At 42.2% G+C, this 24,656-nt stretch overlaps 3 protein-coding genes across 5 annotated transcripts; 2 read left to right on the top strand and 1 right to left on the bottom strand.

Moving 5' to 3' along the window:
• Positions 1-225: 225 nt before the first annotated feature.
• mastl (microtubule associated serine/threonine kinase-like) lies at positions 226-7,680 on the bottom strand. 2 transcript variants are annotated; one of them, XM_083995026.1, is made up of 12 exons: positions 7,479-7,680; positions 7,257-7,394; positions 7,026-7,165; positions 6,823-6,911; positions 6,622-6,728; positions 6,367-6,536; positions 6,096-6,231; positions 4,495-5,553; positions 3,926-4,067; positions 1,666-1,779; positions 1,311-1,412; positions 226-819 (listed from the first exon to the last, which is right to left on the bottom strand). In XM_083995026.1, the coding sequence occupies exons 1-12, from the start codon at positions 7,644-7,646 to the stop codon at positions 662-664; spliced, it is 2,523 nt and encodes an 840-aa protein (XP_083851152.1). In that variant the 5' UTR covers positions 7,647-7,680; the 3' UTR covers positions 226-661. The 2 variants fall into 2 exon arrangements, with proteins under 2 accessions (XP_083851152.1, XP_083851151.1); XM_083995025.1 differs by having other exon boundaries at positions 6,096-6,244; positions 6,377-6,536.
• Positions 7,681-8,189: 509 nt separating this feature from the next.
• Positions 8,190-16,864, top strand: LOC311003811 (ATP-dependent zinc metalloprotease YME1L1-like). 2 transcript variants are annotated; one of them, XM_083995682.1, is made up of 18 exons: positions 8,190-8,395; positions 9,005-9,124; positions 9,538-9,706; positions 9,833-9,934; positions 10,656-10,762; positions 10,844-10,994; positions 11,146-11,229; positions 11,630-11,803; positions 11,921-12,073; positions 12,170-12,302; positions 12,400-12,462; positions 12,883-12,995; positions 14,227-14,382; positions 14,566-14,717; positions 14,816-14,942; positions 15,248-15,321; positions 15,741-15,827; positions 15,938-16,864. In XM_083995682.1, the coding sequence occupies exons 1-18, from the start codon at positions 8,360-8,362 to the stop codon at positions 16,076-16,078; spliced, it is 2,142 nt and encodes a 713-aa protein (XP_083851808.1). In that variant the 5' UTR covers positions 8,190-8,359; the 3' UTR covers positions 16,079-16,864. The 2 variants fall into 2 exon arrangements, with proteins under 2 accessions (XP_083851808.1, XP_083851807.1); XM_083995681.1 differs by having other exon boundaries at positions 11,146-11,253.
• An 802-nt stretch (positions 16,865-17,666) lies between these two features.
• LOC311003525 (phthioceranic/hydroxyphthioceranic acid synthase-like) lies at positions 17,667-24,392 on the top strand (the record flags this gene model as incomplete). The annotated part of the gene is made up of 6 exons (XM_083995292.1): positions 17,667-17,724; positions 17,820-17,973; positions 18,065-18,225; positions 18,315-18,518; positions 18,604-18,785; positions 18,882-24,392. The coding sequence occupies 6 exons, from the start codon at positions 17,667-17,669 to the stop codon at positions 24,390-24,392; spliced, it is 6,270 nt and encodes a 2,089-aa protein (XP_083851418.1).
• Between the last annotated feature and the right edge of the window lie 264 nt (positions 24,393-24,656).

Raw genomic sequence — 24,656 nt, 5'->3', positions numbered from 1 at the left:
TTACAAAAGGGTAACGCTTGTCTTAAAATGACACTAAACATTATTAACAAGATTTACAAATAAAATAATACATAATAATCAATATATTAGAATGATTTTCTCTTTAACACTGAGATTCCCCTCAAAGAAATTCAGGCGGCCCGCCCACCCGGTTTAACAACAGGGGAACAACACAGAGATCAACAGAGCAGCAAAGATGAAGTGGAAGTTATCATCAGGCAGGAAGTGCCACGTCTACATGAACTTACAGACATAGATTTCAATACAAGTCAATATAACACAACAACACAGAAATCAAAGCCTGTTATAAGCTAAACAGTAGCAAACGGTGTTTTGCTAACTGAGGAACCTAATGAAAGAGCTATATAAATGGTAGCACTTATTAAATGTGTAAAAGAAATTCACTTTCTATCATCGAAAATGACTGAGCTCTTAACAGACTCAGCTCTTTATGACCAGTGATTGCACAATGTAAAAACGTTTTTTTAATACTACAGCCCTGACCAATCAGAATCCGCATCATTATTGCGCTTTTATTTGTATAATGGGTTTGATTGGAGATTTTTTTTGCAACGACAGCGATTTATCATCACGCACAAACACACTACCTTCACCATAGTCGTTGACTGTGACGCCCAGAGCTTTATAATGTTTCTTACTTCTATAAGCTGAAGCCAGACACTGCGATGTGCTGAGCGTTGTTTCTTGCCTCGAAGTATGAGGTGTCGGTTTCATCCTCGGGCTGAGGTATGAAAGGCATCGGCTGGTTCTGCAGGTTGTCCCAGTCCAGTCCCTCAAACAGTGGGTGGCCTTTAAGCTCTGGTGGGTGTTAACAACAACAAACAACATTTTTATTTGATGTTCAAAGAGGTGGATGAAGTACACAGCTCCACTGCATGAGACAAAGTATATAGATAATACAACTATAGCACAAGTGATGGTTGTTCAGTCAAACATTACTGTGTTGGTTCTACAATCAGATTCACTCAAGTGTTAAAACTACTGCAAATATAAGTACAATCACAATTTTGAGCAAAATCCTTAATTTTCTTGACTGATTGCCAATTTTCTTGGCAAAATGTGTTGATGTGCAGCTCATTAGGGAAAACCTTCCAGAAAACATATGTAACTGAGCTTATATTGCTGTATTTAGTTGTAACTTCAAAGTCAGACTGAATGTCATTTTCAGTTGTCTTCCTATTGGTGAGTAAATGTAGGCTACTTGAATCGGAGCTGTCTCTGTCAGTCATTTGGAGAACTACGTCCAGGTGCATGTTGAAAACTGAAATACATTGAAAGGTTGTCCTCACCCTTGAGGCCGGCCCGTTTTGCCATGTCCATTGTCAGGAGTATTTCGATGGCGCTTCTTGAGTTTTCAGACAGTTCCTCCTCTCCCTCAGGCCAGGGGATGTCTGATGTTTTGGTGAGACGGTAAAAGAGGCAACAAAGGTGTGTTATTAACATTTTTCATTGATTAGTTTTGAAGAAAAGGAGGAAAGAATTTGATGAAAAAGAACAGAAGTGCCTTTTATTGATCTGTACAGCTCTTTGGTCAACTTTGGTTGTTTGAGTGCTTTATAAATAAAGTTTGAGTTGAGTTCATAAACCAATACTCTATATTTTATGGTTTGAATGATGACACGATGGCAGAAAACAAAACCTCACCTCTGTTGAGAATATTCTGGAAGACCAGCTGAGGCGTCTCGTCGTTGAACGGCGGCACGCCTGTGAGGAACTCGAAGAGACACACGCCCAGCGCCCACCAGTCCACCATGCAGTCTGGGACCAGGGCAAAGAAAAGTTGCATTTCATACAGCTGCTGCTTTCATTGCCTCCCTGTGATTCCTGTTAGAGTGTGCACTAATAGTACTGCAGTGGCAGAAGCAGGGACTACGTTAGTTTATAGATGGATGGATTTCAGGGCATAAACTTAAAGGGATAGTTCAACATTTTGACAAATTGGCCCATTGCCATAACCCCTATATTCTTAGGGTTAGATTTGTTACCTTTATTTGTCGGTGCAAGCTATTTTTAAACGGCGGAGCAGAGCTGTGAGCTGCTCAGAGCTACACTACAGAGGCTAATGGGATTTCTTGGTTTCCCTCATCAAACTCATCAAATACACAATCTAACAACTCCAAAACGCTCTCGTGAACAAGTTGTGACCTGCACATTCACCACGCTATGAGATAATAACGGAACGTTACCAGAGTTGTTTTAGAGGTAAATTCATGCAAAACCGCTGATGCGCGTTCCCGTCGGGGGCAGTTTTTCAGCAAGCAGTCTCTGCATTTGCCTCGAAAACAACTCTGTCTCCTAACGTTCCATTATTATCTCATAGTGTGGTGAATGTGCAGGTCACAACTTGTCCATGAGAGCGTTTTGGAGTTGTTGGATTGTGTATTTGATGAGTTTGATGAGGGAAACCAAGAAATCCCATCTGAGCAGCTCGCGGCTCTGCTCCGCCGTTCTAAAAATAGCTTGCACAGACAATTAAAGGTAACAAACCTACTCCTAAAACTACAGGGATTATGGCAATGGGCCAATTTGCCAAAATGTTGAACTATCCCTTTAACGTTTCATTCTCTCGTGGAAAACTCATTGTGATCATGATATTTAATGTGACACGAAACAAGGAACTTTTGATTTAGGCTACAACCAAGAGCATCCAATCAATCCTGCTGTTAGTTTGCAAATCCAATGAAAATGCAGCATCTTCATCACACAAACCTTGGTATATGTGTCTAGGATCGAAACTCAACAGAGGCAACTTTGCTTCTCAGTAACTGTAACGACTGACAATTACAATAATTACGACCGTTTTTTTATTACATCCCTTATCAAATTAAGAAAAATACTTGACAACAAATGAATGAATGCCGCCACACACACAACATTCATGTCACAGGCTGACTGTTCATAAATTAAAAAATCAGCAGTCGTGCTACAGAACCGACAGGAAATACTGGAAGCATGTGACTGAATAATAACACAGTAAATCAATAGGTTATTATTAGATGACATTTCCCTAAATGTCAAAAATAAAACCAGTACCATGACACACTGACTCTGTGCCAGGATCAGCCCGTATGTACACACTTAAAGAGCAGAAAATCCCGCCCAATTTAAAGCATGTAAGCCTCTTGAAATCTGATCCCCACAACTGTTAAGAATGGTGTTAGCTCAATGTTAGGAGACGATCCCATTCTCCTAGCCATGGTAATCACACATTTAAAAAAATACCTCCCCTCTGATCAGACCCACGGGGTGTTCACCAATACACAGGGTAGAAACAGAAACAGTGGGGGTAGAGGAACAGGGGGAAATCAGCTCATTCCCTCTAGCGTATTAGCAGGCTGGGTAAACATGCACGCTTCGCTTGCAAAGACAGCGATTATCATCATAAACTTACCCCTCTGACCACTTCCTGAAACTAAAAGAGAATGCTTGTTGTCACAAGGGCTACAACGTGTCAAGCATCCACCGTCAATGACATAAGACTGTATTGGGATATCTGTTGGTTTAAAGGTCCAGTGTGTAAAATGAGGGGGAAACAGTGACATCTAGCATTCTGATTATATTATTATTTAGATATTAAATAATTATATTGTTTATTTATGAACATGAAACTCTTGAAAACGTGCTCTCTGGTTGGCTGGATTTTCCATTTCGTACAAACATGGCGGCACAAGTGACACTCTCTAAGCAAGGGTTAGGGTTGCCCTTGCTATAAAAGAGGAATTATAAGGCTATGAAAACCAAACAGATTTTATTTTATAGCAATTATAAACTTATAAAATATATTAATTGGTAGTATATTCAGATTTTGCCAATAAACCTTGACAAATATTACACACTGGACCTTTGTCAAGTTCATATTTACTTTTGTGGTGAACTCCCTTCAGTAAGACTTCCCCTCTCTTACCGTGGGTTTTTCCTAAAAGAAGCTCCGGAGCCAAATAGTCAGGGGTTCCTAAAATGGGTGCACCCTCCACAGGGAGCGCACCCCTCCGCACACTCTTTGGAGTCCTGAAAGGTGTGTGGGAGGTCGACATGGCCTGAGGAGTCTGAGGGAGAATCAAAAAGGACATGTGTAAGGAATATATTGGTTAATGCGATCATTTTATCAGAAACTACAGAAACTGATAAAAACCAAAATTGCTATATCCAACTTTACCTGACAATAGTCTACAGTCCAAAGCCCAAAGCCTTTTCACAGTTCATATCATATATATATATTTGTTTGTTTTTTTTACTTCAAAATTATGACTTTAACAATGAATTGACAATCAAAATGCAGTTAAAGAATGCTTTCTCTGCAGAGCTAAACAAAAGATGATGCACACAAAATAAAAATATCTCACCTTCAGGACTTCTAATATTTATCTTGTGTGTGTAATATTAGTATATATGCTCACAACAAGATTAAAATATCTAATTGAAAGTGTTATCATGTTCCACAAACAGAGAAAGGATTAACTTTAAACTGCCTACCTGACAGAGAGAGCTGCTGGACCTGGGTCTGTTCTGCACAGGCGTAGCAGAACCAGACAGATAGGAAGCTGCTGTCGACAAGTCCATGGCCTCCATGGACCCGATGCTAAATCGGGAGACCCCTGACATGTTGGAGCGGTTGATGGAGCTGCAGTAGCTGCGGAAAGCTACGACATTTCGCGGCTTGAGGAACGAGGGGGACTGGGCCAGACCGCTGGCCAGATCAGGGAGCCGGTTCAGGAAGGAGCACTGAGATTCACCTCTCCAGCTGAAAGCTTTCGGTGTTTCAGTAGCAACCGCAGAGGGAGTTCGTGGCAGTGATTCGGTCATGGAGGAGTCTTTGTTTTCCTCCTGCTCCTCAGAGGATGCTGGGCTCCTGTCTTTGGAGCACTTGTTTTGTTTGAGAGACGAGTGGCTTTCCAAGGTGAGGGAGGTTTCGTGCATGGACCCGTCAGAGTCCAGACTCAGACTCCTGCAAACGTCATTGTTCCCAGCAAGTGGTGATGTGAAACTTGAATGCGACGAGTCTTTGGCGCCGCACTCTTCAAACACGTCCTCCGCCGGCTCTTCCAGTTCACGAAACAGGGATTTGGCAACCACGATGGGACTGGAGCGCTTTGGGACCCGATCTACACCTAGCCCAGTTCTCTCGGCACTGGCCATGAACTCGTCTATTTGGATGGTGGAAAACGTTCCTGTTAGGCCGGTGTGAAACCTCGCAGCCTCCTCTGGAATCTCATAGCATCTTCTGTAGTCTGCGTTGCTTTTCTTGGCGTGGAACAGCTCTGGACTCCTCTCCACATCTGAGAACGCCCTCTTCACAGACGAGGAGACAGTAGTTTGTTTGTCGTCTGTCCCTGACGGACTAACAGCTTCCTGAGCTGTGGAGGCTGGCTCCTGTTGGTCGATGTGAGGCTTTTTCTCTGAAAGATGATCTGGATTTGACTTTTTGGCCAGATTGCTGCCGGCCTTAGCAGAGGACCTGGAGGTGCCTGGTTTTGCAGATGCGATGTCAGAATGCCTTCTGAGCTTCTGTTCATTGGTATTTTCATTTTCTTTCTGAAGAAAAAAGAAAAAAAGGAAAATTCTTATCACAAAAAAAAAAGAATCGTTCCGATCCTTTAAAGGGATAGTTCAACATTTTGGCAAATTGGCCCATTGCCACAATCCCTATAGTCTTACAACTTGTCCACGAGAGTGTTTTAGAGTTGCTGGATTGTGTACTAGATGAGTTTGATGAGGGAAACCAAGAAATCCCATTAGCCTCTGTAGCGTAGCTCTGAGCAGCTTGCGGCTCTGCTTCACTGTTCTAAAAAAAGCTTGCACCGACAATTAAAGGTAACGAACCTACTCCTAAAACTATAGATATTATGGGCCAATTTGCCAAAATGTTGAACTATCCCTTTAACCTATACTAGTTGTATTTTGGTAAAAGCAGAACAACTTTAACAAGAAAAGAAAAAAAAAAGCTTTACAATCCCAGACATGCAATACTGAATTACTATAATGTAATTTTGAGGAAATAAAGATGAAAACCTTATATCAGAAAATGACATATTCAACAGGTCATTTATCAGAGTTACAGGTTCAGGATCACTGACCTCCTCACACTCCCACAGTGGACTGATGCCTCCTTCAGTGTCGGTGGTGCTGCCTGCACTCATGGTCTCAAACCTCTTTCTGGTCTTCAGCAGCGAGGGAGTCAGGTTCTTAGCCAGGTTGTGAGGACTAAACACACTGTTGTTTGGGCCTTTGGAGAAAAGGCAAATATCAAAAACATTACCTCAGACATAGAGCTTTAAAGAAACAAGCAACATTTGCATAGCCTACCAATCATACAAAGACTGAAATAAAATGGAAAAACACAGCAACTATGACATACCCCGTTTCCATGGATAGCAAGCTGGAGAGAACGGCTGATCTTTCTTCTTCATCACAGGAGAACCAAGAGAGTTGTTCTTCTGTTTGATCTTGACACAGGACATGGGACTGGACGCTGCAGATGCGCTGCAGTGGCGCTTGCCTTCTCCTGCAGGCGTATTCTGTGTTTGAAGGAGTAAATGTGTGTAACGGTGTGATTCAAGACAATCAGACATCACCTCATTTGAAAAGACAGAGTCCACTTACAAAACCAAGGGAACTGATTAAAGAGAGGACTTGTCCTGGCGTGCGGAAGTAATCTTTCTTTGGTTTAATCAAAGATGGAGTAGTGAGGATATCCATAAGACTCAGCTCTGTTTTGAAAACATACAGATTAAATACATATTAGTATCAAAAATACCAGTAGTGATGGACACAATTTAGTTTCAAGCTGATGGGACTTCTTACCTCTGTCCATCTTGACTTTAGAAAGACCAAAGTCTGTAAGCTTGATGTGACCCTCATTGGATATAAGCATGTTGTCTGGCTTTAAGTCCCTGAAAAGGGGTCAATTCAGGTAAGTTACAGTTACACATTCAGTCTCACCAGAAAAATGAATTACTGTTATACACATTTAAATGCATAATAAAGACAGTAAACACTGTGAGTACCTGTGGATTATACCATGACGGTGAAGGTAGTCTAAAGCCAGAGAAACCTCTGAAATTAACTTCACAGACATATCCTGGTCAAAATATCCATAGATGTGAAGCAGAGATTTGACGTCTCCACCAATGAGGTACTCCATTACCTGTTAGCAACAGGAAAATAAAGATTTAATAACAGCCAAACTATATAAACGTTAATGTGAATGCATTTTGATATAGATGTTTTTTTGGTACCAAATAGATCTTGGTGGATGTCTGAAGGGAGTAAAACAGGTGAACCACGAAGGGACTTTTACTCAGAGCAAGTGCGTCTCTTTCCGCCTTCATTTGCCCCGTCATGTTTTTATCAACCATGTCTGCCTTCTTCATCACCTACAGAAGAAAGAAACAGAGTATTTTATCTCAGCTAGAGTCTCTGTAACAGCCTTGACGTGACCATTTACCAAATAGACCCACCTTAATGGCGTATAATCGCGCATTGCACTTCTTCCGTGCAAGGTAGACTTTACCAAAGGCTCCGCGGCTGATGGGCTTCAGGACGACGAAATCGTCGATTGAAGGCGGTTTAGGAACATCCACCGTTTTCTCATTGGTGCTGGTGTCGGGCTTCTCGTCCGCATCCATTATATATTTCGTTTCTAATGAGGATTTAGGTGGTGTCTGTTGCAGCTAGCCCGCTCGAGGTAAACACTGACATGACAGAACAACAACCTCGGGTTTGTTTTGAAAATTTGAATTCCGCTGCTCTTTCACGAGGGGTCCTCTGGTGCCTTAACACCTGCCTGTACAAAAAGCTGAACACAACTTTAATGTGTGCTATAATAATGGTATAGTTGTGCATTTTACTATTTGATTTGTATCATGTATTATCTTATTCAAAATAATAGCGCTATATTAACGACACTTTTAGTTGTAATTACTGATTTTTAGTCAGGCAATACAGAGCCTTCAATTGTCGTAAATATTGGAATTGTGTAATAGCGTCCAAATGTTTTTTTCCACATTTGAGAAATATAATGTGAAAATATGAACTATACGTATGTATTTATTTGTCTAACACACTAGGAGAACTTCAAATTATTTTTTAACGCAGTTTTAGTCGCTCGGGTGATGTAATGACACAAGCCGTGGCCGTGTCGACGTCATTTTGTAGTCCATTTGACCTCAGACGCCGGAGAGAATCCATTTGCCGTTGTTAGCTAAGCTGCTGAAAGTTGTGTAACAAGGAAAACAAAAGGGCACGGTTCCAGGGAGGACTCGTACATTGTCGGTATATAGAGGGGCTGTCCTCGACGCTCACCCTCCAAATCTTTACTTTGAATCATCACTCGGGGAAAATGTTTTCACTGTCGACATCGTTTCAGCCACAGCAGGTAAGCCGACTGGATAGCTCGTTTGACTTAGCTAGCTAATGCTAACGTGTGCTCCTCTGACGTGTTATCTGTATTTTGGTCTAACTGTCACCGTTGCCGGGGAGTTAAAACGTTAAACCCAGTTACGACAAGTTGGCCTCATTGGTTATTGTTCTTTGTTTTGTATTATCTTGTGGTTAATGGGAATTTAGCTCGGCTAATGTTAGCATTAACAAGCCAAAGCGACGTTGCTGTATAATCAGAATGACATCACATAAGGTAACTCAAGTGTGATAACCCCGTCAAGGTTCATGCTGTTTCGACCATGACCCAAGCATAGGGTCTATCTTTTTAGAGCTGGATCTAAGTTTGATTGAAGTGTGTTAACTTAATCTTCAAAGAGTTGAGATTATATAACTCGCATACATCTGACGTATGTGGGCCAATGTGGAGAGTCAGTCTGAATAACACTGACATAACAGTCCTGTCATGGAAGATTCACCTGTTCATCAAACCTTGAATATGCCTACTATTACCAACTCAAATGAGTGTATACATAACAAATGTCACATTATACATCCTCCACGTGTTGCTGTTCTTCACCCTCCTGTGTTGTTGTTTTTCTGTCAGATGATAGTGCCCCTCAGCCAGCTCATCAATGCCCTCCACTCTCTGAAGAACTCAGCCACAGCTTCAGTCCAGACCCTGAACAAAGACTTCACTCCAGAGCACAGTTCATTCCTCAAAGAGGTGAGCTTGACCCCATGGATGCATGGTACACTTTAGTGATGTCTAGGCGATGCAGCACATGATGATTAAAAAAAATATATTTTGAATATTAAAAAAAAAAAACATTGTTTTTGAGTTTGCAAAGATTATAATGTCATAACATTGTTATATTCTTTGCAAACACATTTTTCAATAGCTACACATTGATAACCATGTAGGCAAGATTCATGCTTTAAAATGACACACTTCATTGTCTGACATTATACAGCAGCGGCTGCTGTATAATGACAGTGACAATGAATAAAGATGCAGCTAGAAAATGTGAAATATTTCTAACAAATATTTTGATTTCTATATCTTTAGAAAGTGTTTGAAAGACTCCAAAGTCACATAAAAGGTGTAAATAACCCACATTGGCTGTCTTGTCTTCATAGCCCACTGTGAGTCTCAGGGACCTTGGTCTGTCAGAAATCAGGGTGAGTCAGCTGGATGAGCTGGTCAGCAGGTTACTGCCTACACCGAAACCTGAAGAACCTCTTGCTGTTCCTGCGACATGGAGGACGAGTCACGTTTCAGGAGACAGCTTCTTTCACAACAAGCATGGTGAGCAGCTCAGCCATCTGAGCTGAAACTCTATCCAGCTTTTAGAGTTTCCTAAGAAAATAGCCCAGTGCTTATTGTTATATCATTTAATGAAAAAACAAACCATTTGTACTTTTTGTCTCACAGGGTTCTCACAAAGACGGTTGGGTGTTTTTGGCTCCCCGATATTCCACAGACAATACCACAGTCCTCTAAAAGAAGTTTGCTCAGAGCTACAATTTTTACCTGGTAAGAAATTTGATTACTTAACCCATTATGTGCGAGTTATCTACTGTATGTGTAGGAAGGGCTTGACATTTAAAGGTTATAGCTACAACCTTTTCATCAAAACAATTAATTTTTCAAATATAATACATCCACAGAACGTCTAGAGGGGTGCAGAATAAAAGTATTAATTTTACTGAAAACATTTCTTTGTAGTATAGAAATAATTGATTTATACATTTTGACGGGTCCAAAATATATAAATATTTACATCTGGTTGGCAACGTCGACATGAAATGATCTCTGCGCCAACAGTATTAGTACATTGATGTCACATGAGGCAGAGCTCAGGGGAGCCAGATCCTGATAACTCAGTGGAGAAAATAGTATTGTGCTAATGCTAATGCTAACTAACGGTCAGCCGGTACTGTAACGTTTCGGGTGCAGGCGTGATGCTGCGGGTTTGTTGGGTTCGTCTGCAGGTGAGTTAGTGTGAAATGATTCAGATGTGTTTCCAGTCAACTGTCAACACCGGAGCTGCTGCTCAATAAATACGGTTAGCGTTAGCTTAGCTTTAAGCCACTAACCGCTCCCGGCGTACCTGGCAACCAGTACAACTGAAGGTTGGAGCGAGAGCAGGTGAGTGTGAGTGCAACACCTACTGGCTAGGAGGAATTACACTTGTAGCTAATCCCTTTATGTTAGTGTTTAATGTTTTGTGTTTCCCACGTGTGTCCCTGTTTAGTGTGGGTCCAGAGTCGGGGTTTCAAAACTCTTCGAAAGGCCAGACGAATGGAGTCTGGTTATGACGGTCCAGTTGAGTCTGAATCCTATACACCAGCCTTCATGAAGGTCAGCATGTTCCAGCAGTTTAATAATATCTCTATTAATGTAAAGCTTTACCAACCAGCTGTCCCTCCGTTTCCCTGACAGGGGTTGCTGACGAGGGAAAAGGGACCAGAGGTGCAGTCGCTGGACCAAGTGGTGAAACAAAAGAACGTTCCAGAGAATCAGCAGGAAGCTTTTAAGACGGGTTTCACTGAAGGGTTCATGAGGTCCCAGGCTTTCACCCAGAAAACCCAAGGCATGTTGCTCACTCACTTAGCCATCAGACACTACAGTTATCATCCAGAAAGAAAACAGGGTTTATATTATTGAGCAATTCCTTGGTATTCAGTTGAATACAGAGGAAATAGCTCATAGCTAACTTTTTTTTCTCTCCTCTGGTTTGACAGACTCGCTGAGGAGAACCAGGCTGATCCTGTTGGTCCTCTTACTCGTTGGTATTTATGGGCTGTCGAGAACCCCGTTTCTCTCGGGTAAAGGCTCCTTTTCTGATGCTGGTTTGTGTCAGTTTTCATTCTTTCCCATGCTTGCAAATCAACTCAAAGCCCTACATGCACATTGCAAAGAGAAGAAGGATTTTTAGTGTTTTCAAGTTGGTATAAATAAGTTAGTATTTAGTTTTTAGCGTAGATATGCAGTATCCTTCTGGTATGTGTACTATCATGTTAACAGGACACATCTCTCCTATGGTGTGCATGTAGACTGTAGAGTGTTACTAATAAATGGAACAGCTGATTAAATGTGGAAAAGCACCACAAGTTATGATCATATATATTAACACGTGTGTCGCCATCAGCGTTGTGACACATTTTAAAGAAATGGGATGCCTTTCTGGATCTGTCATACTGACCCAGCTGTTATGGCATTCCACAGTGAGGTTCCGCACCACATCTGGCCTGGACTCAGCAGTCGACCCCGTCCAGATGAAGAATGTGACATTTGAGCACGTCAAAGGAGTGGAGGAGGCGAAAAATGAATTGCAAGATGTTGTCGAGTTTCTCAAGAACCCACAGAAGTTTACCGTTCTAGGTGGAAAGTTGCCTAAAGGTATGATAACTGAACTTGTCAGAGAAAATAACAATTCATACATTTGCCAAATAATTCCCTCCTATAGATTTTAATATGTTCATCAAGTTGAACCCGTTTCATCTCTAATCTTCTCAGGGATCCTCCTCGTTGGTCCACCAGGCACGGGAAAGACTCTGTTAGCACGAGCTGTGGCTGGAGAGGCCGACGTGCCTTTCTACTACGCCTCCGGATCAGAGTTTGATGAGATGTTTGTGGGTGTGGGTGCAGGTCGCATCAGGAACCTTTTCAGTAAGTTTGCTGGATGAGAGAAAGTATGAGGCACCGGTTGAGGATGTAACACATACACAACTGCAACTACAACTTCTGTCTGCTTCGTGTTTGCAGAGGAGGCAAAGGCCAACGCCCCCTGTGTCATCTTCATCGACGAGCTGGACAGCGTCGGAGGGAAGAGGGTTGAGTCTCCTATGCATCCTTACTCCAGACAAACCATCAACCAGCTGCTGGCTGAAATGGACGGGTCGGTTTCACTGCACATTCTTAAACTGCAGAGAGTGAATATTTTGTTCTCATGGGAACTGAGATATCCTTACTCTCTGTGTCTTGATATTTTCCAGATTCAAACCAAATGAAGGAGTCATTGTCATTGGTGCTACAAACTTTGCTGAGGCTCTGGATAAGTACGTTTTCATTCAAGTTCATTTTATATTTTAAATGTTTTCATTTGCCCTTTTAAGTAGAATAACCCGTTAAATAACTAGAACAAGCCTGGTCAAACTGAAATGTCAGTCTGTACAGTATGCACATCTAGTGAACAGTCTTTTGTTACCTACATTGTAACCTTTGTACTCTTACAGATCCTTTTGACCTTATACCTACCTTCATGTATATTAAAGTGTATTTTTCTGACTTAAATGTTTGAAATGAATTACTCAGATATTGTGTAAGTATGAGATATTTAAAGACCAGGTGTATGGCATCCCAGTAGTTTCTCGTGCCTTTGGGGTTTGACACAGTAAAGTTCGGCATTTAGCAGAATGAAAGAATGTATGCACTGTGAGTTTTAATTATTACAATTAAATTATTACTCTACTTTTCAGCGCTCTGATAAGGCCTGGGAGGTTTGACATGCAGGTGACGGTACCTCGCCCCGATGTGAAGGGACGCACTGAAATTCTGAACTGGTACCTCTCCAAGATTAAAGTGGACCCTGGTAGGTATCTTAGAGACTCACAAATACACTTCTTACTGCACTCGGATTTGTCACACTTTAACATTCAAAAACAATTTTGAATTGACCATCATGTGATGTTAACTCTTTCGCGACCATTGACGAGTAAACTCGTCACAGCCTGCCGAACGTTCACGACCATTGACGAGTAAACTCGTCAAAACCGTTTTTTTTTTTACAGATTACGATAATAGACACTCTGAGGTACCCTGTGTGTGAATATGGTAGTCCTCTGATATGTAAAACTGTTTTAAACTAAAATCAAAACATAATGTTTTTTATAAACTGTGTGATCTTGGTTTTGTTTGAGTAATCGTTCTCCTTGAATGCTGCTCTGGGGACAGCGTGCAGCGCTGTGCGGCTGTCGGCTACAGTGTTGCGCCTTTCTCGCTGAATCTGGCGACTTTCCAAACCCTCTTTTGACAAAAGCGACCGACGACAAATCTGGCGAGTTTTTCCGGTGCTGTTACAAACGTTTCTGGTTTGGAGACTCGGATCTGAAAGCCGGTTATCTCTGCTGTTTTCACGGTGCAGCGGAGCGGGCGCTCTGCAGCGGGGGCTGTGACCGGCTGCCCCCGCCCCAGAGCACTCACCGGCGGCCAGTCACACAGCAGTGTCACGGAGCTGCTCCGCTGCGGCCAGAGACCCACACCGCTGCACCGCTGCTCTCCAAGCTGCCACACCCCCCAGATTTGCCTACAAATATATTTATTTAGCCGTAGAAATGATTTGGGAGACATGCCACACTGCAGATTACCGGTAAAATGAGCAGATTGCCACTTGACACAAAAGTGCGTTTTTCTCTGAAACTAGAGCGGGAGCTCCGTTTTTGGAGAAACCCAGCTCTCTTCTTCTACTTCGTACTCACGAACGAAACGGCAGAAAAACTCGCCGTTTTTTCGAGGAGCACGTTGTAAAGTCACTCTTCAACCACGTGAAGACCGTTTGTTTTTAGGTGATGTACAGAGTTCGGTTCGACGTGAGATAAAAGGTAAACAAATAGCCAAAAACGTGGTCCTGAGCGGATGTGCTGAGGAATTAGTGTGGTCGCGAAAGAGTTAATGACAAAACCATGATCTCCTTATCAACTGAAACCTGTTGGCATCCAAAGTAAAGAGAATATCTTTGTTTGCCTGTTTTCTGAAGGACATCATTGTCTTTCGTGATCACCTTCATAAAGGAGGCATTTTCTATTGTGTGTGTTGTTTTACAGCCGTGGAAGCAGAGATTATTGCCCGGGGCACCGTGGGCTTCTCTGGTGCAGAGCTCGAGAACCTGGTCAACCAGGCAGCCCTGAAGGCGGCCGTAGACGAGAAAGAAATGGTGACAATGAAGGATCTGGAGTTCGCCAAGGATAAGATCCTCATGGGTGAGTACACACAGTGTTCAGATCTGCTCCACAGCCCTTACATCACATCACATGAGCGGATTACCTGGACACACTCTAGTTAAGAGTCAGGAAGAATGTCAAAGAGGGATGACTGGAGGCAAAGTGGAAAAAAAAAACTTTTAATCAGTGATAATCCTTCTTATTGTGTCCTTTTTGTACCAGGCCCTGAGAGAAAGAGCGTGGTAATCGACAAGAAGAATAAGACCATCACCGCATACCACGAGTCCGGTCATGCCATCGTAGCCTACTACACCAAAGACGCAATGCCCATCAATAAGGCCACCATCATGCCCAGGGGACCAACTCTAGGCCATGTGAGCATTTTTGTCCTTAACCAACTTATCCACTCACGCTTACTGCTACTTTTTATGTCCTGAAATAAATGTGTGTTCTCCATGTGTCTGTCCTGCAGGTGTCCATGCTCCCAGAGAACGACCGCTGGAGTGAAACAAGAGCCCAGCTGCTGGCTCAGATGGATGTCAGTATGGGCGGCCGTGTAGCAGAAGAGCTCATCTTCGGAGATGACTACATAACCACTGGTGCGAGATTAAGAGGATTTGATTTAGTTGACGGATCTGTGTCAGTCCTGCTGTGGTAGGAGCAACAGGAATGCTGTAACAGATAAAACACATCATTTATATTGTATATTGTTTAAAAGGTTCTCTCTTTATTGGACAAAGTGGTGTCCTGAGAATAAATACATCACTTTTGACATTTTTTACAGAATTAATGATGTGCAAAGCTATTTTATGGCAGTACTGCTCTACTCCTGCAAGATATTTCAGCACATGTCTGAAAACATGTTCAGTAATAGCATCAATCCTCTTGTAATTGTTCATTTTAGGAGCCTCCAGTGACTTCGATGGTGCAACCAAAATAGCAAAAATGATGGTGACCAGGTTCGGAATGAGTGACAAGGTAAATTTGAAACTTATGTGGCTGATGACTGAACATTTGTTGACAGATACTTTCACTTACAATGCTGTTTTACTGCATTTATTATCCCTCATCACTGCAAGGTTCAGTCTGTAAGTTTATGAATGCAGATAAACGTTCAGCCTTTACTCACTAGATCTTTATTTACTGTATATCCAACACATCTGAATGTTCTGAACTCATCTTTGAGGTTGATGACAATGTTGTAGTTTACTTACTTTTAGCAAGTGGCCCACCAGAGAGTGGGATATTGATTTATTGCTGAGTTAGAATCAAAATCTGCGGTTCTCCTACATCCGTTCTGTAACAAGACTCTCACTGCTCAGTTACAGTAATTGAGTACTGCACAGGAAGTTAGATTGTAGATTTAACATGAGGATTTTATTCATGTTTTGTTGCAGCTTGGTGTCATGACCTATGGCGACGTAACCAAGCAGAGCCCCGAGACACAAGCCGCCATCGAACAGGAAGTGAGAGTTTTACTGAAGGTGAGCTCCCCCACAACGCTCTCAACTTGTTTTTGATTTACAGATATATTAGAACTGATCATTTCTAACATGAGTTTTTGATTCTTAATTTTTTCTCGTCTGTCCACCAGGACTCATACGATCGTGCAAAAAGCATCCTAAAAACCTACAGTAAGGAGCACAAGAAGCTTGCCGATGCCCTGCTGAGATATGAAACTCTGGATGCCAAAGAGATCCAGTTGGTGCTGGAGGGCAAATCACTGGACCACTAGATACCTCAGTAGACATTTTAGACTCTTGTAACATGTATATATGAATCTGTGCAATCAGGCACAGGCCTTTGGAGGCCTTGTATTTCATTTGTTTGTATCCCTCTTATTCTCAGCGTGAAGATGACACAGAAATGATCGTTTCACCCATGTTATTTTTTATCTTAGTAATTGTTATCATGTGTTTGACAATTTCAACAGTGACATTTGGTTTTTAATGCACCTCACACTTACATTGGTTGAAAATAAGTACATGAAATTCACAGACATTTGAGGTTTCATTAAGGGCTTGTCGTCCTTTACAGTCGATTTCTGAAGTAGTTTTATACATCAGAGTCATATTTAGTATCAAAGCTTGACAAATCAATTGGACATGGATTGTGATCAATTAGGATGAAACATAGACATTTCTGTTTTGTCTCTTATGTCTCATTTTAAATTTGTACAGACTGGTGAACACCATAGGACCTTAAAGTACCTCAACTTGGAATGTACCATTTGGCTGTAGCAAGGTACAGGTGATAAAGCTGTAATTGTTGAACACTTCATATATTAGAGTTTTCTTCTCGAAATTCAGTTACATTTATCATATGCTATCTATGTTCTTATTTATTTAAGTGCCCAAAGGTGTGTCCTCTTTTTCTGAAATTAGCGATAGGCCCTCATGTCCTATTCTAAGATCACCTGTGAATGATGAATAAGGGGAAATGTGTATATACTGTAAGAGAGTAAAAAGTTTGGCTTTGTGCTTCTGTTTGTTCTTTAGACAAAGGCCTTGGTGAAGCTCAAATAAAGGTTACTCCTCCTTATGATTGTGTTCCAGAAGACTTACATTTCATTTGTGTTAACTGAGTTTTTTAATTCAGAATACCAAGAGAGCAATACTTAGTATTTATTTGAAGTGAGGTTTTTGGCCATCTGATGAATTCCATTATATATATATATAGTTTATTTTTTCAGGTTTGTTTCTTTGCAGAAACCCTGGGTCTTTAGCTGTTAAGAACTCCATTATATTTACAAGCCTGTTGCTTTGCCCCTCTGCTTTATGCCATTGATCGGTTCTTCATAACTTTGTTGAAAACCTGTGCCTGCAGACAAGCAAAACTGAAGTTGCCACCATCTGTACAAAGTCTGTGGTTATCAGATTTGCTTGTCAAAAAGAAGTGTAGTTAGGTCTACTTCAATGGTGTTACTTTTAGGAACATCTACAGGATGAAGTAAATCCCTCTTGTTGGGACAAGGCCACACGTTGCAGTTGGAGGGCTTTCAGTGACTGGGAGATTCTGGGTAAACACAGTGTTACTTTGTCAAACTGCAAAGAACAAGAGCTTATTTACTTCTGCCTTTTGATGCTCCTAACCTGCAATTAGTTCCAGATGAAGCCATCTGAGATGCAACAAGTCAGAGTATTGTTGAGTCTTGCTCATTGCCCTTTTTCAGACACCTGACACTTTATAAAGGGCACAGCAGCTCTAGTTCTGACCAAAGACAACCACAGCTGAAGACTGAGCAGCACCATGGAGAGGCTGGAAATTTCAATTTGGCTTTTGCAATAAAACAAGGACATCTTCACTGATATTTCAAAGTAACCATGGATGACCCAGAGGACGACATCGCTGTCATTGGAATTGGATGCAATTTCCCTGGGGGTATGAGTTAACTATGATGTTATTGCAAGGATGATTGGTGTTTCCCCACCCGTCTTCACTCAAGGTAAATTATCTTGTAATTTATTTTCTCTCAGGTGAGGGGCTCGACAATTTTTGGAAAGTGCTGCTGGAAGGAAAAAACTGCGTGGTTGACATTCCAGCTGAAAGGTTCAACACCAATTTTTGGTATGATGCTGATGAAAGCAAACCAGGAAAGACACAAACAACCAGCGCAGCTCTTATAGAAGGGTAGGCTTTGTGTTCATAGCAGACTAAACATTAATCCTTCTCATAGGAATTTGGGGAATTTGAAAATATCTGCTATTGTATGTCATTTCAGGTTTAATGACTTTGATCACAAGTTCTTTGGCATCAGTGAAGCAGAAGCTGATTCCATGGACCCTCAGCAGAAACTCCTCCTTCATTGCACATACAGGGCATTAGAGGATGCAGGAATGGCCATGGAAAGCATCAGTGGGAGCAGAACTGGAGTTTACATAGGTGACCACCACTATTGGTCAATAATGCATTCAAACGTTTTCACACTTTGATAATGCACAAGTTTAACCCTCTCTACTTTGATGTTGCAGGTCTTATGAACAGAGATTATGAGATGCTCAGAAGTAACAGCCCCACTACAATAACCCACTACGATGGCACTGGGACAGCCATGAGTGTAGCTGCCAACAGAATTTCCTTCACCTTTAATCTCACTGGCCCTTCCTTTGCCATTGACAGTGCCTGTTCCTCATCTTTGGTGGCTCTACATTTAGCCTGTCAGGCTTTAAAGCAAGGTATGGTTCACTAGTGCCCACCAGAGTCTAACTCTGAGTTTATCAAGGCATGTTCTTACTTAATCTTATTCTCTTTTTCATCTAGGAGACTGTGAGATGGCTTTATGTGGAGGTGTCAGCTGTATCATAGAGCCAAGAGTGTTTGTTGCTCTCAGCAAGGCCAAGATGATCTCACCTGAGGGGACCAGCAAACCTTTCTCCAAGACAGCGGACGGCTATGGCAGAGGAGAGGGCTGTGGCATGGTTCTCCTGAAGTCTCTGAAAAAAGTAAGATCAATTTCTGTGTTTATTTTGTTCTTTACAGTCATTACATGTCAGGTAGAGGTCAATTTATATTCTAACGGTTTGACGTTCTATGTACAGGCTGTAAAAGACTGCAACAATATATGGAGTGTCATCAGTAAAACAGCCGTCAACCAAGATGGGCGCTCGGTCACACCAATCACCAAACCCTCCATGGCACAACAGGAGGAGCTGCTGCGAAGAATCTACTCAGAGTCTGACCTTGCAGATGTTCAGTACATAGAGGCACATGGGACTGGAACCCCAGTCGGAGACCCAACGGAGGCAAGAAGCATCTCTAACGTCATCGCTAAAGCCAGATCTCCTTGTTCAGAGACACTGCTGATTGGCTCAGTGAAGGGTAACATTGGACATACAGAATCCGCAGCTGGGGTGGCTGGACTCATTAAGGTTCTCCTTATGATGAAACATGAAACCATTGTTCCCTCTGTTTTCTTCTCTGAAGATAATGCAAATGTGGACATGAAAGCTCTTAATCTAAATATTCCGACCAAAGCTGAAAGATGGAAGACAAATAAATCAGTACAGAGAGTGGCTGGGATTAACAGCTTTGGGTTTGGAGGCACGAATGCACATGTGATTATCAGAGAATATAGAAAGACCTCTGTTCCCAAAGAGGTCCCAAAAGGCTGTCCAAAACTCTTTGTTGTATCTGCAGCTTCTGAGAAGTCATTGATCCTATCCATGACTGACATCCAACAAAGGCTTTGCAGCAGTCAAGCAGCTGACTTACAGGCTTTGTCATACACCTCAGCATGTGGAAGGAGTCATCACAGACACAAATATAGGAAGGCCTTCCTAACAACTTCCTTGTCAGATTTACAGAATAATCTGAGATCTGCTTTGAAAACAAAGGTTGCATCGACAAAGTCAGACAGCCGGGTGGTGTTTGTGTTTTGTGGGAATGGACTTGCTTACAAAGACATGTGCAAGCAGCTCCTGAGAGAGGCTCCTGTTTTTAAAGATAAGGTTAGAGAAGTTGAGAATCTCTTCCGGTGTTATAAAAGTACCAGCATTAGTCAATGGCTTGCAGATGATGACTATAGTAATGATGATTTCACCAAGCCAAATATTGTTCAGCCAATACTTTTTGCGATTCAGGTGGGAATCGCCGCTCTCCTTAAGCATTGGGGTGTCAAACCCGATGTTGTACTTGGACACTCTGTAGGTGAGGTTGCCGCTGCTCACTGTTCTGGCCTCCTCTCTCTTAAAGATGCTGTTAAAGTGTTGTACCATCGCAGTACTCTTCAGAGCAGGGTCATAGGTGGGAAGATGCTTGTGGTGAGTAATGTGGCTGTAGAAAAGGTCTTAGAAATCCTTAAAGACTTCAGTGGCAAAATCTGTGTTGCAGCTTTCAATAGCCCTCAGTCCTGCACGCTGTCAGGGGATTCAAATGCTATAAATGTCCTTCACGAAGAGCTGAAGATTCTTTTTAAAGATAGAAACATCTTCCTCCATATCTTGGATGTTCCTGCAGCATACCATAGCCATATGATGGATTCTATATTGGAGAACATTGAGAGAAGTATAGATATTTTAGATGCAAACAACTTGACCTGCAAACTTCTTTCGACAGTGACTGCAGACTGGTATTCAGATGGTGACTTCCACACTGGCAGGTACTGGGCAAAGAACATCCGAGAGCCCGTTTTGTTTGAAAAAACACTGCGGGTTGCCACCAGAGATGAGCAGTCTGGGAGAAATGTAGTCTTTGTGGAGATTGGGCCTCGTAAGGCCCTCCAAAGGAACATTCATGAGACTCTAGGAAATAACACCATAGTTCTTCCCTCTGTCCAGCCAGAGAAGGATAATGAATCAATCTGGTCTACCCTGGCAAAACTATTTGAAGTAGGGATAAATGTGGACTGGCATCAACTCTACAAGGGCCATGAGACATTGCCCACAGCTCTTCCAATCTATCAGTTTGACCACTCCAAGAAACAACTGAATTTTGAAGAAGTGAGGAAGGGTAATGAGTTAGTACCTGCCTTTTCTCCCCATCTGCTCATCACCCAAACAAAACTAAACAACAAAGAGTATACCTGCAACCTTTCACTACAGACTGCACCTTATCTTTGGGAACATAAACACAATGGTGTTCCTATTGTGCCAGGTGCGTTGTATGTAGAACTAGCTTTTGCTTCTGTGATGGTTAGCTTAATACCAAAGAAACCTGTTTCTCTGCTCCAGCTCACTGTTAGATTTGACAACCTCTTTACTCTCAGCACAAACTGTCATCAATTGAAGGTTGTACTTGAGCATGCAGAGAAGGACGGCTCTTTTAAAATACAGTCATCTGCTACAACACTTGCCGTTGGTACGTACAAGACCACAGATGGCCAACCACTATTAGAGGAAGCGACAATTTGTCTCATCACAATCTCTCAGAGATGCAAATTGGTTATGGGGAGAAAAGAGATTTATTCGATCCTTTCTCGAGCAGGATTTGAGTATGGCTCTGTCTTCAAGCAACTGGATGATGTCCATTTTGGAGATGAATTCAAGGAAGCTCTGACAAAAATTCAAGTCCCCAGAGAACTTCTAAAACATCTTCATGACTACTTCATCCACCCAGTGTTGTTAGACTATTTCCTGCAAATGACTGCGGTGGTGGCTACTGGACAGCTAACGGGCAAGCAGGGATTCCCCTCAGCTATAAGGTGTGTTGCCATTTCAGGACCATTACAAGAGAAAATGGTCATGTATTTACGGGCAACTCAACAGTCCCCAGACTTCCTTGAAGTTTGTGGTTGCTTTTCTACCACAGAAGGGAAAGTGCTAGTGGAACTCAAAGGAGTGAGGATCTCATTTTTGGGCAGTTGGTCAAACCCTCAGTCGCTATTCTTTCACAATGAAAAAATTTCAATTTGTGACAAGAAACACTTGAAAATTGGCAAAATAAGGGCAATCGTTTTTGAAGACAAAATGTGTATTACCAGGAGATTTAGCCCATACTTGCACCCAGAGTCAGTCGTTGTGGAGAGCAGAGATCATTGGAAGTCCAACCAGCTTCGAGATTTAGTGATTCACTCAGTTGACGCTATTGCTGATTTGGAAAATGTTCTCTTCATCTGGGGAGTAGAGAACCTCAGTCACTTATCATCTGAGCAGATATTGGAGAACTTGGTAACTTGCTGTGAGCTATATCGTCAGGTTGTGTTAGCCTTGAATGAAACAAGACGATCTTGCACTGTCCGTGTCATAACCTATAGATCGACAGAAATGACTGCGGACCATGTCAGTGCTAGTTTTGCACTGTATGGTATGACAAGGGCTTGTGCAGCAGAGATGGCAGGTCTCTCTTTTCAGCTGATTGACCTTGCCTCTGTGACCAGTGAAGACATTCAGATGCTGGTCCATGTAATCAACACTTGCAAACAACAAGAAGTCGTGATCAGCAAAGGGCAGGCATCAGCAACAAGAATAGCAAGGACCCCAATGAAGACCAATGCTTTACGTGAAAGTGATGTGCAGCCAATGTGTCTGAGCAACTTCCTTCTACAGACAACTGATCCATACAGAGTGGCTCACTTGTCTGCAGTCCCCCACAGCACAAATGTAAATCCTATTGAGGAGAAGTCGGTCGAAATTCAGCTAACCAATGTATGTGTGCACTCCTCTGATTACTTTCCAGTCAGCACCTCACATTTGGAGTTCTGCAACACAATGTACTGGAATCAGCACACATTCCAGAACCACAAGCTTCTGCTTTTAGATTTTAGTGGCATTGTCACAGCTGTTGGGAAAGATGTTTGTAGTTTAAAAGCAGGAGACAGGGTTGCTTCATGTTATCCTGTTCCTGCTACAGGGAAGGTTAGGATACCTGAAGCTGTGTGCTACAGTACAAAGAGGCTCCCATTTCTGACAGAGACTCCATGTGTGTCTTACTTCGTATTGGCCTGGGAGATTCTTCAGAGGATGCTGCCGATGGTGAGGCAGAAGCAAAGAAAGCTGACCATTGTCTCCTCTGACTCTGCTTCAGCTCTGATGAAGGTTTTAGCTCTGACAGCAAACAGGTCAGGCTGGAACGTTTCATCTAGGCCACATCCCAGAGGAGCGCCTCCAGATTTTGATCAGAGTTATGCATTTGTTTTTCTACCCCCAATTGATCACTCTTGGCAAGAGATACAAAACACTTCTGGTGGCCTTCACAGACATGTTGTTTTCATGTGCAGTAGCCACATGACATCCTCACACTCAGCAAACATGTTTGCATCAAAAAGTGAGGATGTGCATGTCCATAAACTTGATGTGGCTGATGTTCTCCAGAGAGCCAACCTGCAGGTGCAGAGCAGGAATATCTCTAACTGGTTAGTGTCATTAGGTTTTGATTCAGAATCCCTACCTTTGAAAAAAGAGATAATTCAGTTATTAAGCAGGAAAGAGCAGCAGCAGAGTGATGCAGATTTTGAGTCTTACTTCACCACAACAGCAGTGCGGCAAGTGGTTTTAGCTAATGGGGAATCTGACAGTCCAGCATCTGATATCCCTCTGTTCATCAGGCCTGGGCCACTTTTTAAACAAAGCTGTGTTTATATTGTGACTGGGGGCCTTTCTGGTTTGGGATTCGAGACAGTAAAGTTCATCGCCATTAATGGTGGAGGCTGTATTGCAACTCTGTCCAGAAGTACTCCGACAACTGAAATGCAGTTTCAAATGGAACTCCTTCAGAAAAGATATGGAGTTAATATCATACATGTCCAATGTGATGTTTCCGTGTTGACGCAGGTGATAGATGCAATCTCAACGATTGAACAAAGATTCTCTTCTTGTCCCATCAGAGGAGTGTTCCACAGCGCTGCAGTGTTACATGATGCTCTCATTGGAAACCTTGATGAGTCGCTCTTCCGAAAGGTGCTGCAGCCTAAAGTGAGCGGGGCTCTGAATCTTCACTCAGCAACGCTTCACAACAAACTTGATTACTTTGTGTGCTACTCGTCGATCTCTTCATTCATTGGCAACGCTTCACAGTGCAACTACGCTGCTGCCAATTCTTTCCTTGACATGTTCTGTCATTATCGGAGAAACCTCGGTCTGGCTGGACAGTCCATCAACTGGGGTCCTTTGAACCTTGGTCTCCTGTTGAACAAAGATCATTTCCAGAAGTTCTTGGAGGCAAAGGGCATGGGGATAATGGATGTATGTGAGGTCCACGAGGCACTCGAAAAGTGTCTTTTGATGAACAGACCACAACAAGTCATATGCAAGTTCAACTTCAAAAATCTCCGCATTCATGTTCTCTCACAAAATGCATCTCTGAAAGAACGACTGTCAGCTTTAATGGAAATGGAGTCAAAGGAGGACATGGATAATAGTAATAACCCCAGAGTTCAGAATTTGCTTTCCACACTTGAAAGTGTGAAAATAATTGTCAGTGACATAAGCAACATTAGTTTAGATGAACTGGATGACGACTCTGCTCTGTGTGAGCTGGGTATTGACTCAATGTTGGCCATGACTCTTCAGAACAAGATCTTCCAGGAAACAGGTGTGAATGTACCCTTGGTGAGGATACTGGACCCCAGCAGTACCCTGGCCACTCTGGCAACTGTTGTTAAAGACAGTGATTGATTGATTTTTTTTTTTTTTTTTACAGAGACTTTGTTATATAACTACAGTATATATCCAAATGTGTGTTTTTCCATTTTTGGTGCAGTCACAGATTTTGTCACATGACATATTGCAATTTTATTGTTCATTGTCAATATGTAAGTTTAATTGAAGTGTGTTGAAATATTGAAAACCTTGCAGAAATAAAACTACACATCACCTGTTAATGTAAAGGCATGTCTGTCTCAATATCAGGCAGACTGAGATTCAGACTGCTCATTAATG

The sequence above is a fragment of the Trachurus trachurus genome (assembly GCF_905171665.1).
Source record: "Trachurus trachurus genome assembly, chromosome: 20".
Classification (NCBI taxonomy): domain Eukaryota; kingdom Metazoa; phylum Chordata; class Actinopteri; order Carangiformes; family Carangidae; genus Trachurus; species Trachurus trachurus.
The sequence above is the reverse complement of the archived record's forward strand: the minus strand, read 5'-3'. Positions and strand labels throughout refer to the sequence as shown.

What these genes read in the sequence shown, in the direction of transcription:
- mastl (XM_083995025.1), bottom strand. Translation starts at nt 7,646, where the DNA reads ATGGATGCGGACGAGAAGCCCGACACCAGCACCAATGAGAAAACGGTG. An exon ending in CGCGATTATACGCCATTAAG is followed by an intron (nt 7,395 to 7,478) that starts GTGGGTCTATTT and finishes TTTCTTCTGTAG; the next exon opens with GTGATGAAGAAGGCAGACAT. An exon ending in CACTGTGGGAGTGTGAGGAG is followed by an intron (nt 5,554 to 6,095) that starts GTCAGTGATCCT and finishes TTTTTTCTTCAG; the next exon opens with AAAGAAAATGAAAATACCAA.
- LOC311003811 (XM_083995681.1), top strand. Translation starts at nt 8,360, where the DNA reads ATGTTTTCACTGTCGACATCGTTTCAGCCACAGCAG. An exon ending in TTTCACCCAGAAAACCCAAG is followed by an intron (nt 10,995 to 11,145) that starts GCATGTTGCTCA and finishes CTGGTTTGACAG; the next exon opens with ACTCGCTGAGGAGAACCAGG. An exon ending in TTTGCTGAGGCTCTGGATAA is followed by an intron (nt 12,463 to 12,882) that starts GTACGTTTTCAT and finishes TCTACTTTTCAG; the next exon opens with CGCTCTGATAAGGCCTGGGA.